The sequence below is a fragment of the Priapulus caudatus genome, unplaced genomic scaffold, assembly GCF_000485595.1.
Source record: "Priapulus caudatus unplaced genomic scaffold, Priapulus_caudatus-5.0.1 Scaffold2758, whole genome shotgun sequence".
Taxonomy (NCBI): domain Eukaryota; kingdom Metazoa; phylum Priapulida; class Priapulimorpha; order Priapulimorphida; family Priapulidae; genus Priapulus; species Priapulus caudatus.
This window is the reverse complement of record NW_014579819.1, coordinates 11,512-22,423: the sequence shown is the minus strand read 5'-3', so window position 1 is coordinate 22,423 and position 10,912 is coordinate 11,512. Positions and strand designations below refer to the sequence as shown.

At 50.8% G+C, this 10,912-nt stretch overlaps 1 protein-coding gene across 1 annotated transcript; it reads left to right on the top strand.

Moving 5' to 3' along the window:
- The first annotated feature begins 5,668 nt into the window (after nucleotides 1-5,668).
- On the top strand, nucleotides 5,669-10,700 carry LOC106819031 (coiled-coil domain-containing protein 8 homolog). The gene is given in 5 exon segments (XM_014823691.1): nucleotides 5,669-5,903; nucleotides 6,110-6,269; nucleotides 7,681-7,729; nucleotides 7,732-7,842; nucleotides 9,222-10,700. Coding segments are annotated over 5 exon segments (2,034 nt in total).
- The last annotated feature ends 212 nt before the right edge of the window (nucleotides 10,701-10,912 follow it).

Below are 10,912 nucleotides of genomic sequence, written 5' to 3'. Positions count from 1 at the left end.
GCCACAATCAATTAGGACTAAGCCCCTTGACTTTCCCCATTGCAATATTGTGGCTGGAGCAATGGCTGTTGCTCTAGATCGACAGATCTTGATTACTGTAAGCGGTTATCAACTTTTGGGGTAATAAAAACAGCTATTTTTTAGACATCACTTGTTCTTTCTTTTGTAATAGGTTGGTCAACATTCAACATATTCTGAACATTGGCGGTTTAAAATGATAGCAGGGCATCTCCTTGAACAAATTTAGGGGTAAAAAGCCACCATTATAGGCCTGTATCTTTGGTCAAGGCAGGGGTGCTAAAAGCAATATTAGATTTCGAGGAAGGTCAAACATTTGTGCCTGTTGACCTCTTAGTTGACTTTGATTATTCACCTTATATTTGTTAGAAAGAGCTCTAAATACCAACATTTTGATCTGTGGTCACATGCATCCATTAGCTTTAAAACAGCAGATCTAGTAGACTTTTTGTTTTCCCCACCCCTAAATTTTTCTGCCAATTTTTGAGTTTGACGCTCTTACACAAAGGGATTAATATAGAAAATTGCTTCAAGGGTGACGGGTGGTCATCCACTTAGAAGTGAACGACCAAACACTACGTCTACAAGAATCAGCCACAAGAAAAAAAACTTTAACTCTCAGTGGCAGGGTATGACCCCATGGCTCCCGGACTGATCAGTAATATACTTTATCTATCTAGTGTTATCGTTGTTGGGTTGAGGGATTAGCCAGTGCAAGCTATATAGGGACTGGGTAGTGTTGCTGCGCAAAGGGACAGAAAGATGCCGAATATGATATGACTACTAGGCCACTTTAATTTAATTTATCTTTTTTTTCTTTTTTTCGGGTTATGGTTTTAGGTTAGGTTTAGGCGTTATAGGCTTAGGTTTAGGGTTAGGAGTTAGGATTGTTTTTGTTTTTTTTTAAGTGCCTAGTAGTCATATCCTAAGTAGCGCCTAGTAGTCATATTCATATGCCATCTAACTGCGGGGTGCTGTTTGTCTGTGCTGTTAGTGTTTCACGTGAACGCACATGGGGCTTGTTACTTGCAGACGAATGTTGAGCCAGCGTATATCTCGTTCATCTCCGCGCAGGCGTGACCAGCATGGAACATATATATCCAGGGTTCTCCCAGGGTGAAATTCAAACAGGGGAGGTGAAAGGGGAGGGGTAAGGGGGAGGGGGGGAAAACTGGGAGGCGTGTTTTTTTACGTCTGACCACTAATTAATGCGTTAAAACTCGCCACCACACCATTAGGCGGGTATTTGGCGGTTCTGTATATATAAGATATAGCCGAGTCGGCGTGTACAGTTAGTGTGGGGGGGGGACAGGGTTGACTGTTGTATTGTCTGCAGCTGGAGCGTCGGTACTGTAAAAAATACACGCGCCGGGTGTCCTTGGTACGGACATTGTACTTTTTGACGATCGATTCCCGGCGCTTTGGCAAACTGTTTTTTGTGGTGGAATTTAAGGATCGGGCGGAGGTATTCTTAAACGCGGGCGCAACGTTGAAACAGGGGCGGAGTTTTCCCAAACGGGTGCTCGCGCGGCCCCCATTTGCGCAACGTTAGGAGAACCTGATATCGTTTATCACACGTGAACGTTACATGCAGGGTATTGGGCAAAACAAAATAATAGGTGTGCGTTACCGTTACCGTTTCATGCTGAAAAAAATAGGGTAGCGTAGGTAGGGAAAACATTTTTATTTTATTGAAATATTTATTTACGACACCATGTCCGAAGGATGTTGCGTTGTGCCTTTTGAAGCAGAATTGTCAATTAATATTTTTTTTTTTACTTTTTTATGGACATTTTTTAAATATATTTTTTTTTACTTTAAAGAAAATTACAATCAAAATGTTAGGGTTCGCCTGGGAATAAATAGGGTCCGGTCGGGAACGGTAACCACACCTATGATTTTGGTGGCCTTAGCCAGGCATGAGTATTGTGGGAGTGCAATTTTTGTGTGTGTGTCTCAGGCAAGACCACGTAGGCGTTCACGGGAGGGGGAGAGTAATGAGAGGAGGTCCTCCCTCTGTCATTGACGGGGTACGGGGGACCTCCCCCGGAAAAAGTTAGTATATTAATAAATTTTTTTTTGCCGTTGCAGTTTCAAAACTGACCGTGCAAATCACTGCGCTGCACGGCTCGCTGCGATAATACGTTGACGTACTACATGGCACGTGGCTGCCACTTGCCGAATGTCGACAATGCTTTTGCGCGCGCGTGCAATGTCGTCGTCGTCGTCGTCAGTTTACCACATGCGAAACATCTCTGCCATCTATACTCTACATCTTCGCGCCCCCCGCGCGTAAGTCGTCGTCACTGCAGTTACACTTGTGAAACATCTCTCCAAAATTCCTATCTCTACATCTTTGCCGCGCGCGTGCAATGTTCGTCGTTCGTGCAGTTAACATGCCGAACATCTCTCATTTATCTCTACATCTTGGCGTGCGCGTGGCAATGTCGGTCATCATTTGCAGTTAACATGCGAACATCCTCTCCATCTATCCTTACATCTTGCGCGCGCGCCGCTAAATGTCGTCGTCGTGCAGTTAAACATCCGGGAACATCTCTCCATCTATCTCTACATCTTGCGCTGCGCGCAATGTCGTCTCGTGCAGTTAACGCATGCGACATCTCTCCATCTATCTTACATCTTGCCGCTGGGCGTTAATGTCGGTCGTCATGCAAGCTTAACATGCTTGAACATCTCTCCATCTATCTCTACATCTTGCGCGCGCTGTGCGAATGTCAGTCGTCGTGCAGTTAACATCGCCGAACATCTCTCCCATTTATTCTCTACATCTTGCGTGCGCGGTGCGAATGTCGTCATCATGCCAGTAACATGCGAACCATCTCTCCAACTCTATCCTCTACATCTGCGGCGCGCGCCGCAATGTCGATCGTCGTGCCAGTTAACATGCGAAACATCTCTCATCTATCTACATCTTGCGCGCGCGGCAATGTCGTCGTCGTGCCATTTAACATCGCGAACATTATCTCTCCATACTATCTCTACATCTTGCCCGCGCGCGTGCAATGTCGTCGTCCGTGCAGTTACATACGAAGATCTCTCCAACCTCTATCTCTACATCTTGCGCGGCGCGTGAAAAATGTCGTCGGTCGTAGGCCAGTTAACATGCGAACATCTCTCCATCTATCTCTACATCTCGCGCGCTGTGCCAATGTCGTTCGATCATGCAAGTTAACATCGCGAACATCTCTCCATCTATCTCTACATCTCCTGCGTGCGGTGTCATGTCCGTCGTTCATGGTTACATTTTGCGAATCATCTCTCGCATCTATCTCTACATCTCGCCGCGGCCGCCCGGTCAATGTCGTCATCGCTGCAGTTAACATGCGAACATCTCTCCAGTCTACTACATCGTCGCCCGCGCTTGCGTGCAATGTCGTCGATGTGCATTAAACATTGCGAACTCTCCTCCATCTATCTTCTCATCTGTGCGCCTGCGTGCAATGTCGTCGTCATGCAGTTAACATGTGGAAACATCTCTCCATCTATCCTTACATCTCGCGCGCGGGTGCAATTTCGTCGTCGTGCAGTTAACATCGCCGAACATCTACTCGCATCTATCTCTTACATCCGGCTGCGCGCGCGCAATGTCGTCGTCGCCTGCAGTTAACATGCGAACATCTTCCATCATATCTTACATCTGTGCGCGCGCGCAATGTCGTCGATCGTTGCAGTTAACATGCGCAAATCTCTCCCAATCTATCTCTACATCTTGCGCGTGCGCGCAATGTCGTCTCATGCAGTTAACAATGCGAAACATCTCCCATCTATCTCTTACATTTGCGCCGCGCGCAATTGTCGTCGTCATGCAGTTAACATGTGAACATCTCTCCATCTATCTTCTACATCTTGCTGCGGCGGCAATGATCGTCGTCGTTTGCAGTTTTAACATGTGAACATCTCTCCATCTATATCTCCATCATTGCGCGCGCGCGCAATTGTCGTCGTCATTGCAGTTAACATGTGTGAACATCTCTGCCATCTATCTCTACATCTTGCAGCCAGGCGCGCAATTGTCGTCGTCATTCAGTTACATGTTGAACATCTCTCCATCTATCTTACATCTTGCGCTGCGCGTGCAATGTCAGTCGGCGCTGCAGTTACATTGAACATCTCTCCATCTATATCTACATCTTGCGCGCATGCGCGCATGTCCGTTCGTCATTGCAGTTAAACATGTAAATCTCTCACATCTATCTCTACATGCTTGCGCACTGCGCGACGCAATGTCGTTCGCATGCAGTTAAACATGTGAACATCTCTCGCCATCTATTCTCTACATCTTGCATAGTGCGCGTGCAATGTCGTCGTTCATGCAGTTTAGAACATGTGAACATCTCTCCATCTATCCCTACATTCTTGCGCCGCCGCGCAATGTTCGTCGATCGTGCAGTTAAACATAGCAACATCTCTCCAATCTATCTTACATCTTGGCGTGCCAGCGTGCGAATGTCGTCGTCATGCAGTTAACATGTGAACATGCTCTCCATCTATCCCTACATCTTGCGCGCGCGCATGTCGTCGTCATGCAGTTAACATCGTGAACATCTCTCCATCTATCTCTACATCTTGCGCGCGCGCCGCAATGTCGTCGTCATGCAGTTAACATGCGAAATCTCTCCATCTATCTCTACATCTTGCGCGCGCGCAATGTTCGTGTTCGTGCAGTTAACATTGCGAAATCTCTCCATAATACTCTGTACATCTCACGTAGCGCGCGTGCAAGTAGTCGGTCGTGCAGTTTAACATGCGAACATCTCTCCATCTATCTCTTCACATCTTGCTTTGCGCGCGTGCAATGTTCGTCATGCAGTTAACATCGCGAACATCTTCCATCCTATCTCTACATCTTGCGGCTGCGGGTATGTCGTCGTCATGCAGTTTTAAAAAAACATGCGAAATTCTCTTCCATCTGATCTTCTACATCTCGTTGGCGCCGCGCGCAATGGTCGTCGTCGGTGCAGTTAACATGCGAACATCTCTCCATCGATCTCTAACATCTGCCGCGCGCGCAATGTCGTCGTCGTGCAGTTAACATGTGAACATCTCTCCATCTATCTCTACATCTTGCGCGCGTGCAATTGTCGTCGTAAAGTGCAGTTAACATGCGAACATTCTCCATCTATCTCTACATCTTGCGCGCGCGCGCAATGATCGCGGTCGTGCCAGTTAATCATGGTGACATCTCTCCATCTATCTCTACATCTCGCGGCTGCGCGCGCATGTTGTCGTTCGTTTTGCCAGTTAACATGCGACATCGTCTCCATCTATCTCTACATCTCCGCCGCGCGCGCGCAATGTCGTCGTCGTGCCAGTTAACATTAGCGACACATCTCCCATCTATCTCTACATCTCGCCGCGCCTGCGCGCGAATGTCGTCGATCGTTGCAGTTAAAGTGAACATCTCTCATCTATCTCTTACATCTTGACGAGGCTGTGTTGCTACAGGTGATGAGATCGCAGTGCTCCTTCGTGAGTCGGGGAGGAGAGCTGAGGCAGCAGCAGATCGAAGGTCGACGCGGCGCGAGAACCTGCTAGTGATGCGGCACCGACGAAGGAGCAGGAGCTGCAGGGGTAGTACTCGCGTCGTATCCCGCCCCCCCCCCGCGGCCAGCACGGTCCCGGGTCACGGATGGTCGGGGTTGCTGGAGGCGGCGGTCTGGATGTGTTGGTGGAGTTGGGGGCGAGGGAGGCATTACAGAGCTTGACCGCTAGCGTTGACCGTTGTTGCACGAGTCAGATTTACAGGAGTGAGAGCGGCGCAGACACCGAGCGCAGCTACAGCTGCTGTCCATGTTGCTCCATAGTTAGACTCACAGAGCTTGGACCGCTAAGCTTGACCATAGTTAGACTCACAGAGCTTGACCGTAGGCCTTGACCGTTGGTTGGCGAGAGTCAGATCAGGAGTTGAAGCAGGCCACAGACACCGAGCGCACTGCAGCTGCGGTCCATGGTTGCCTCCATAAGTTAGACTCACAGAGCTTGACGTAGCTTTGACCATTAGTTAGACCACAGGAGCCTTGGACCGTTGTGGTCTGACGTTGGTTGCAGAGTCAGCATAACAGGAGTTGAGGCAGGCACAGGACACCCAGCGCACTGCAGCTTCGGTCCATGTTGCTGGACCCGGCTATCAACCTGCTCTTCCAGAGCATGAAGAAGCAGGCGGCCGAATTCGAGGCGAAGGCTGACGAGGCTCACGGGGAGCTGAGCGCGTGGAAGTTCACACCTGACAGGTGAGAGAGATTTGTTAATTAGTGTAGACACCTGGCAGGAGAGAGATTCGTAATTAATGTAGCACATACCTTACAGGTGAGATTCGTTAATTAATGTAGCACATACCTTACAGGTGAGAGAGATTTGTTAATTAATGTAGCACATACCTTACAGGTGAGTGAGATTCGTTAATTAATGTAGCACATACCTTACAGGTGAGAGAGATTTGTTAATTGGTGTAGCACACCTGGGCAGGTGAGAGATTCGTTAATTAATGTAGCACATACCCTTACAGGTGAGAGAGATTTGTTAATTAGTGTAGCACACCTGGCAGGTGAGAGATTCGTTAATTTAATGTAGCACATACCTTACACCAGGCGTGATGAGAGATTGTTAATTTAGTGTATAGCACACCTGGCGGGTGAGAGATTTGTTAATTATAATGTATCACATACCTTTACAGGTGCAGAGCAAGATTTGTTAATTATGTCGCCACACCTGGGCAGGTGAGAGATTAATTTAATTAACTGTAGCACAATACCTTACAGGTGAGAGAGATTTGTTAATTAGTGATAGCCACACCTGGAGGTGAGTCAGGTCTCGTTAATTAATGTAGCACATCTACCTTTACAGGGAGAGAGGATTTGTTAATTAGGTGTACGCGCACTACCTGGCAGGTGAGAGATTATTAATTAATGTAGCACATACCTTACAGGTGAGAGAGATTTGGTTAATTTAGTGTAGCCACAACCTGGCAGGGGGAGAGATTTGTTAATTTAGTGTAGCACACCTGGCAGGTGAGAGATTCGTTAATTAATGTATCACACCTGGTAGGTAGGCTAAACATGGTGAGAGATCAACAAACGTAGGACACCTTACCTGCCAGACCGGTAAACAAACAACAAACACTTAAACATCATTACCTTGTAAACAACAACACCTGTACAACACTACCTTCTAAACAACAACACCTTGTAAACAACAACACCTGTACAATATTACCTTCTAAACAACAACACCTTGTAAACAACAACACCTGTACAAACACTACCTTCTAAAACAACAACACCCTGTACAACACTACCTTCTAAACAACAACACCTTGGTAAACAAACAACAACACCTGTACAACACTACCTTCTAAACAACAATACCTTGTAAACAACAACACCTATACAACAATACCTTCTAAACAACAACACCTTGTAAACAACAACACCTTGTAAACAACAACACCTGTACAACACTACCTTTTAAACAACAATACCTTGTAAACAACAACACCTGTACAATATTACCTCCTAAACAACAACGCCTTGTAAACAACAACACCGGGAGGCCGACGCCGCGACGTAACATCCACGACACTAACGCGCGTTTCCTCTTCTCTCTCTCTCTCTCTCGCTCGCTCTCGCCTGCGCCCCCTTGCAGCCAGACGGGGAAGCGTCTGATGGCAAAGTGTCGTCTGCTCTATCAGGACCGGAGAACGAGGAGCTAGGCAAGCAGATCACGTCCGGACGCATCGCCAAGCTAGAAGGAGACCTCGCGCTGCAGAAAAGCCTCACGCACGAGGATGAAGGAAGAGCCAGGACGGTAGGTGGCGCCACTGTATTAGGCGCGCGCGGGGGAGAGGGGAGGGCGGGAGGGTGTGCGCGGGGTGTTTGCTGCATTGTGATGTAGTTGATGTCACGATCATCGATTCACTCGGCATCATCGGTTTGAACAGCTGGCTCAGAACCAAAGCGCTTGCGTTATCAAAATCCATAATCGATTTTTCATCGAAAAAAAGTTTTTTTTTTTTTAAATTTGAACACAAAAAAACTTGGAAAGCTGTATAGAGAATCAGTACATGTATTATACACACAGTAGTAAAACAGTGCAAAACAGAACAGTAAACAGGTGTCTAAACAAGCAAACATACATGCACACGCGTACATGCACACGACGATACGCACACGCAGGCATTCAACACCCCGGAGTAAACCGATGTAACCGATCATCGCGTTACTTTGTCCCAACCGATGATCGGATTACGAAATTACAACGATTGACAACCACTAATGTGTGTTTATTTTGCAGCGTGTGTGAGTGTGTGTGGGTTTTTCGTTTTCTGGTCTGTTTCTCTTTGTGTGTGTTTCACTCTCTCTATGCTGTGTTTGTGCGAGGAGTGCGTGCGTGCTTTGCCATCTGTGTTTGTGTGCGCTGCAGCGTCCGGGTGCGTGCGTGCTTGCATCTGTGTGTGTGCAGTGCATTGCGTGCGTGCGCCCTGCCTGTGTGCAGGGCACGACAATGAAGTTTTTTTTTGCACCGGCCAGAAGGGCTAGGTGGACAGCATTTTTTATACCAGCCCTCACAAATTTTGTTCTGTGAAACATCAATGTCATGTTTCACGCTTGCATTCTCGATTTCAAATTCTTGTAAACATGCCTTGATAAAATTATGATTGTGATATCCTTTCAGGAAAACAGTAAGTATATGCTATTTGCTCATTAAATGCCTATAAATATAAAAGTATAGGGTACTCGCCTAACACGGCTGAAACCACCGGCGATCGGAAGGGCCGGGGTTTGTTTTGGCCAATGTTACCGGCCCTCCAAATAATTTGCCAGCATATGTTGGTGGGCCGGTGCTAATTTCGCGCCCTGGTGTGTGTGTGCGTGCGTTTGGTTTTCTCTCTGTGTGTGTATTTCTCTCTCTGCACGTGCATAGAATAAATGCCGAAATAGATTGATAATAATAATAGAATAAATAAATAGAAATAGTTTGCGTTCCTGCCCCATAGATGGCGCTGACGATCGTGCGCGTGTTATTGCAGAGCTGTAAGACTATCTCATAAAGTCTGCAATGTTAGATTCTCTTGTAGCTGAAATAAATAATAAAGAAAATAAAGTAAAAGAAAATAGATTAAAAAACGGAGAGAATAGCGTGCGTTCTTGCCCCGTAGATGGCGTTGACGATGTGTCGTTGCAGAGCTGTACGAGTATCTGCTGGAGTCGGACGACGGCATGGAGGGAATGCAGTCGACCATCCTCATGTTCAAGCAGCAGCTGCGGGACGTGCAGACGCAGCTGAACGCAGCCGTCGCCGAGAACCAGCGACTGTTGCTACGGCAGCAGCAGCGCGGCGATGCGGCGGTCGCCACGGCAACTCGCGACGACGACGACGACGCTCGGACGAACGACGAGCTGGACGGTGGCGCCCCCGATGCGCGGACAGACGTGCAGACAGACGGTGGCGCCCCCGATGCGCGAAGAGACGTGCAGACAGACGGTGGCGCCCCCAACATGCAGACAGACGGTGGCTCCCCCAACGCGCAGACAGACAGTGGCCCCGCCGACATGCAGACAAACAGTGGCGCCCCCAACATGCAGACAGACGGTGGCGCCACTGACATGCAGACAGACGGTGGCTCCCCCGACTCGCGGACAGACGGTGGCGCCCCTAATGCGCGGACGGACGGTGGCGCCCCCAGCGTGCGGACGGACGGTGGCGCCCCCGACATGCGGACGGACGGTGGCGCCCCTGACGTGCGGACGGACGGTGGCGCCCCCGGCGTGCGGACGGACGACGCGGCAGAGTCACCGACGATGCCACAGACTACGGAGGCAGCGACGCTGGCAGCAGCAGCGCCCCCTGCATTGAACCCAGGCGAGATGGCAGCGTCGCCGGACAGCGACGAGCGGACTACACAGCAGGGGGCGCCGGCGGCAGACGCGATGGACGACGACGCAGAGCGCCCCCTGGCAACGGCGGCGGCGGACGACGCAGCAGCGAACCCGACGCAGCGGGCAGCGGCAGATTCTAACGATGAGATTCGGACGTTAGAGAGTCCGGCGGAGGACCACCAGGGGGCGCCGGCCCCCGCGGACGACCACCGACGGGCGGCGCGCCCCGCGGAGCACGACGACGCGCGCGAGTCTACGCCGGAACAAGAGAACGCGCGTAGCGGCAGTCGGACTCCGGAGCCGAGGGGCTCCCCCGGGACGCCGCCGCCGTCGACGCGAACTACCGACGACGCTGCAGAGGGCGCCACCGATCCCGCGGCGGACCGCGAGCGTTGCCACGACGACGACGACGCGGAGACGGACGACGCGCTGCCGCGCTACGTCCACAAGAAGATGGCGCACTCGTCGCGGATGCTGCACGTCGCCGCGGCAACGACGACGAACGACACCGCGCGCGCAGACGGCGCGGACGCGCGTCGGACTACGGACGACGACGCGGTCGCCGCGGCGACGGCGAGGGAGAGGGAGCGGTCTCCCTGCAACCACCGGACGGAGGGCGGCGCGGGCGCGGCGGTCGCCGCGGAGACTCCTGGGCAGCTGGCAGCGAAAGCGCTGGCAGTTCCGTCAGCTCTGCCGCCGCGCCGCGTCGGGCCGCGGCCGCGCCGCCGCAAGCCGTCGCCAAACGCCACCATACGAGCTGATTCGGAACTGCCGAACCACATGTGAACGTCTTTGCGACGACGAGGCGGCCCGCGCGTGCGACGCCGGCGGGCGGCGGCGGCGCCCACTGCGCGATGTCGGACGACTGTCGCAACAGGGCATCGTGCGACAAGCGGACGCCGGCGCTGGCGGCTGTCGCCGATTAGCGATGGAGACGGCCTGACCAGTGGCGCCACCGCCACACGCTGCCCCCGGTCGCTGGGGATCGACCTTTGACC